Raw genomic sequence first — 5000 nt, 5'->3', positions numbered from 1 at the left:
ACTAGTAATCCCCGCAATACTACTCACACCTACCAGAGCAGCACTACTCATACCGCTAACACTAGCAGCATTAGTACCCTGATGCCTTTGATTCAGACTCTGGTTTATTGCTTTCTGCTACTCCTAGTACTGCTTGGAGTATTAATACTACTACTTCCTCCCTTTGAGTATCACCACTACTACTTCCTCCCTCTGAGGATCACTACTACTACTTCCTTTGAGTATCACTACTACTACTACTACTTCCTCCCTTTGAGTACCACTACTATGACTTCCTCCCTTTGAGTATCACTCCTACTACTTCCTCCCTTTGAGTATCACTACTACTACTTCCTCCCTTTGAGTACCACCACTACTACTTCCTCCCTTTGAGTATCACTACTACTGCCTCCCTTTGACTATCACCACTACTACTCCCTCCCTTGGAGTATCACTACTACTACTTCCTCCCTTTGAGTATCACTACTACTTCCTCCCTTTGAGTACCACTACTACTACTTCCTCCCTTGGAGTATCACTACTACTACTACTACTTCCTCCCTTTGAGTATCACCACTACTACTTCCTCCCTTTGAGTACCACTACTACTACTTCCTCCCTTGGAGTATCACTACTACTACTTCTTCCTCCCTTTGAGTATCACTACTACTACTTCCTCCCTTTGAGTATCACTACTACCACTTCCTCCCTTTGAGTATCCCTACTACTACTTCCTCCCTTGGAGTATCACTACTACTACTTCCTCCCTTGGAGTATCACTACTACTACTCCCTCCCTTTGAGTATCACTACTACTACTCCCTCCCTTTGAGGATCACCACTACTACTCCCTCCCTTTGAGTACCACTACTACCACTTCCTCCCTTTGAGTATCACTACTACTACTACTACTACTTCCTTTGAGTATCACCACTACTACTTCATTTGGGTATTACTACTACTACTTCCTCCCTTTGAGTATCACTACCACTACTTCCTCCCTTTGAGTATCACTACTACTACTTCCTCCCTTGGAGTATCACTACTACTACTTCTTCCTCCCTTTGAGTATCACTACTACTACTTCCTCCCTTGGAGTATCACTACTACTACTTCTTCCTCCCCTTGAGTATCACTACTACTACCTCCCTTTGACTATCACCACTACTACTCCCTCCCTTTGAGTATCACCACTACTACTTCCTCCCTTTGAGTATCACCACTACTACTTCTTCCTCCCTTGGAGTATCACTACTACTACTACTTCCTCCCTTTAACTATCACCACTACTACTTCCTCCCTTTGTAGTATCACTACTACTACTACTTCCTCCCTTGGAGTATCACTACTACTACTTCTTTCGCAGCTGGAGAACGAGGCCCTGCCCCTCCACGAGGCCCAGAACGTTCCGGAACATCTCGGCCTACTCCTGGACTTCGCCCTCCGGCTGGGGGCCAAGGACCCCCATTTATTCGGGGCCCCCGATCTGGTCCAAGACCCCCCACTGGCCCAAGAGCCCCATTTATTGGGGGGCCCCCGTTTGGCCCCAGACCCCCATTTATTCGGGGCCCCCGATTTGGTCCAAGACCCCCATCTGACCGGGGCCCCCGATTTGGCGAAAGACCCCCATTTATTGGGGGCCCTAAACTCAGTCAAGGAACCCCATCGGATTGGGCCCCCCAATTTAGCCCCAGACCCCCATCTGCTTGGGGCCCCCGATTCGGCGAAAGACCCCCCTTTGGTGAAAGAGCCCCATTTGTTGGGGGCCCCACCTTCAGCCAAAGACCCCCCTTTGCCTGGGGCCCCCAATTCAACCCAAGACCCCCATTTCCTAGGGGCCCGGAATTCAGCCAAGGAACCCCACTCACCCCCGGACCCCCATTGTCTCGGGGCCCCACATCCGGTCAAGGAACCCCGTTCAGCTCGCGACCCCCATTTTCTCGGGGCCCCGCATTTGGCCCCAGACCCCCACCCAATCAGGGGCCCCGATTCAGCTCCAGACCCCCATTCCCTGGGGGCCCCGAATCCGTCCCAAGCCCCCCACTTGCCCCCAGACCCCCACCCGATCAGGGGCCACCATTCAGCCCAAGACCCCCATTTCCTAGGGGCCCGAAATTCAGCCAAGGAACCCCATTCAGCCCCAGACCCCCATTTCCTGGGGGCCCCACATCCGGCCCCAGACCCCCAACCAATCAGGGGCCCCCATTTGGCCCCGGACCCCCATTCGTCCCCAGACCCCCATGTCCTGGGGGGCCCAGCCCCCCATCCTCCCGGGGCCCCTGATTGGTCGGCCCTCGAACTCAAGGCCTCCACCCTAGAGAAGATCGTCTGCGTCCTGAACCGGGAAGTGGAGCGGCTGGCGGCCGAATCGGCGCAGGAGCGGCGCCGGGAAGAGGAGCGCGCCGAAGCGCTGGGCCACAAGGTTCGGGGGGCGCGGGTTCGGGGGGCCGGGGGCCCGATCCGCTTCAAGCCCTGAAACTCGGACCCCCAAACCGGAGTCACTCCTCTTTCTGCCCGTTTCCCCCGGATCACAAACAAAACAAAAAAAACCCAAACTGGAGTCAATCCGGTTTGCCCCGTTTCCCCTTTCCGGGAAACGGAGCCCCAAAGCGGAGTCAGCCTGGAGTCCCAAAGCGGAGTCAAAGTGGAGTCAGTCTGATGCCCCAAAGGGGAGTCGGTCTGGAGCCCCAAAGCGGAGTCAGTCTGACGCCCCAAAGCAGAGTCAAAGTGGAGTCAGTCTGATGCCCCAAAGTGGAGTCAGTCTGGAGCCCCAAAGCGGAGTCAGTCGGAAGCCCCCAAAGTGGAGTCAATGTGGAGTCAGTCTGATGCCCCAAAGGGGAGTCAGTCTGGAGCCCCAAAGCGGAGTCAGTCAGAAGCCCCAAACTGGACTCAATCTGGTTTGCTGCGTTTCCCCTTTCCGGGAAACGAAGCCCCAAAGTGGAGTCAGTCTGGAGTCACTCCACTTTCGCCCCGTTTCCCCCGTTTTTCCAAGCAAAAAAGCCCAAACTGGACTCAATCTGGTTTGCTGCGTTTCCCCTTTCCCGGAAACGAAGCCCCAAAGTGGAGTCAGTCTGGAGCCCCGAAGCGGAGTCAGTCTGGAGCCCTAAACTGGACTCAATCTGGTTTGCTGCATTTCTGCTTTCCGGGAAACGAAGCCCCAAAGTGGAGTCAGTCTGGAGCCCCAAAGTGGAGTCAGTCTGATTTCTGTTGTCTAGAAAGCTGAAGCCCCAAAGTGGAGTCAGTCTGGAGCTTCAAAGCGGAGTCAGTCTGGAGCCCCAAAGCGGAGTCAGTCTGGAGCCCCAAAGTGGAGTCAAACCGGAGTCAGTCTGAAGCCCCAAAGCGGAGTCAGTCTGACACCCCAAAGCGGAGTCAAAGTGGAGTCAGTCTGAAGCCCCAAAGCGGAGTCAGTCTGATGCCCCAAAGCGGAGTCAAAGTGGAGTCAGTCTGATGCCCCAAAGCAGAGTCAGTCTCGACCCCCAAAGCGGAGTCAGTCTGGAACCCCAAAGCGGAGTCAAGTCTGATTTCCGGTGTCTAGAAATAGGAAGGTTAGGTAGGCCCTTCGGCGCGCCAAACTGGAGTCACTCCGCTTTCAGCCCATTTCCCCGTTTCCCCCGGATCACAAAAAACCCCCAAAGTGGAGTCAATCCGGTTTGCTGCTTTCCCCTTTCTGGGAAACGAAGCCCCAAAGTGGAGTCAGTCTGGAGCCCCAAAGTGGAGTCAGTCTGGAGCCCCAAAGTGGAGTCAGTCGGAAGCCCCCAAAGTGGAGTCAAAGTGGAGTCAGTCTGATGCCCCAAAGTGGAGTCAGTCTGAAGCCCCAAACTGGACTCAATCCGGTTTGCTACGTTGCCCCTTTCTGGGAAATGAAATCCAAAAGTGAAGTCAATCTGGAGTCACTCCGGTTTCGCCCCATTTCCCGTTTTTCCCAGATTTCAAACGAAAGAAACCCCAAACTAGAGTCAATCTGGTTTGCCGCGTTTCCCCTTTCCGGGAAACAATGGCCCAAAGCGGAGTCAGTCTGATTACCCTCGTCTAAAAAGCTGAAACCCCAAAGTGGAGTCACTCCACTTTCACCGAATTTCCCCATTTCCCCCGGATCTCAAACCAAGAAAAGCCCAAACTGGAGTCACTCTGCTTTGCCGCGTTTCCCCTTTCCGGGAAAGGAAGGCCCAAAGGGGAGTCAGTCTGGAGCCTCAAAGCGGAGTCAGTCTGGAGTCAGTCTTATTTCTGTTGTCTAGAAAGCTGAAGCCCCAAAGTGGAGTCAGTCTGGAGCCCCAAAGCGGAGTCAGTCTGATTTCCGTTGTCTAGAAAGCTGAAGCCCCAAAGTGGAGTCAGTCTGATGCCCCAAAGCGGAGTCAAAGTGGAGTCAGTCTGATGCCCCAAAGCGGAGTCAGTCTGATTTCCGGTGTCTAGAAATAGGAAAGTTCGGTAGGCCCTTCGGCGCGCCAAAGCGGAGTCGCTCCACTTTCGGCTCTTTCCCCCGGATCTCAAGCCAAAAAAGCCCAAACCGGAGTCAATCCGGTTTGCCCTGACCCCCAAAACCCCGCCCCACAGATCCGGAGCCTGGAGAGGAACCTGGCGCTGAAGGAGTCGGCGCTGGCGGAAGTGGAGTCGGCGCTTCGGCGCGCGGAAGAGGCGACCTACGACGGCGTCTTGATCTGGAAGGTGGAGGAAGTGGGGCGGAAGAGGCAGGAAGCAGTGGCCGGCCGGGCGCCGGCCGTCTTCTCGCCGGGTGGGTGGACTTCCTTCCTGTTTCCTTCCTTCCTTCCTCCCTTCCTTCCTTCCTTCCTTCTTCCTTCCTTCCTTCCTTCCTGTTTCCTTCCCTCCTTCCTTCCTTCCTTCCTTCCTTCTTTCCTTCCTTTCCTCCTTCCCTCCTCCTTCCTGACACTTCCTCCTTCCTCCCTTCCTCCCTTCCTTCTCTGCTTCCTTCCTTCCTTTCCTTCCTTTTCTATTTTCATTACTTCTACTCTTCCATTCTTCTTTTTCTCCCTTCCTTCCTTCCTTCCTTCCTTCCTCCTTACCTCC

General features: G+C 54.5%; 1 protein-coding gene and 1 long non-coding RNA gene across 2 annotated transcripts in view; one reads left to right on the top strand and one right to left on the bottom strand.

Moving 5' to 3' along the window:
* Positions 1-5000, top strand: part of TRAF2 (TNF receptor associated factor 2) — an 18206-nt gene that overhangs the window by 5480 nt on the left and 7726 nt on the right. Inside the window, exons 6-8 of the mRNA XM_081180022.1 lie at positions 1345-1436; positions 1527-2400; positions 4530-4707. Coding sequence (XP_081036148.1) covers positions 1345-1436; positions 1527-2400; positions 4530-4707 — 1144 coding nt within the window. The remainder of the gene's footprint in view (positions 1-1344; positions 1437-1526; positions 2401-4529; positions 4708-5000) is intronic.
* Positions 2796-5000, bottom strand: part of LOC308579208 — a 6195-nt gene continuing 3990 nt past the window's right edge. The window contains exon 3 of the long non-coding RNA XR_014004370.1: positions 2796-3182. This is a non-coding gene — a long non-coding RNA (uncharacterized lncRNA). The remainder of the gene's footprint in view (positions 3183-5000) is intronic.

The sequence above is a fragment of the Podarcis bocagei genome, assembly GCF_964188305.1.
Source record: "Podarcis bocagei genome assembly, chromosome: Z".
Lineage (NCBI taxonomy): Eukaryota > Metazoa > Chordata > Lepidosauria > Squamata > Lacertidae > Podarcis > Podarcis bocagei.
The sequence above is the reverse complement of the archived record's forward strand: the minus strand, read 5'-3'. Positions and strand labels throughout refer to the sequence as shown.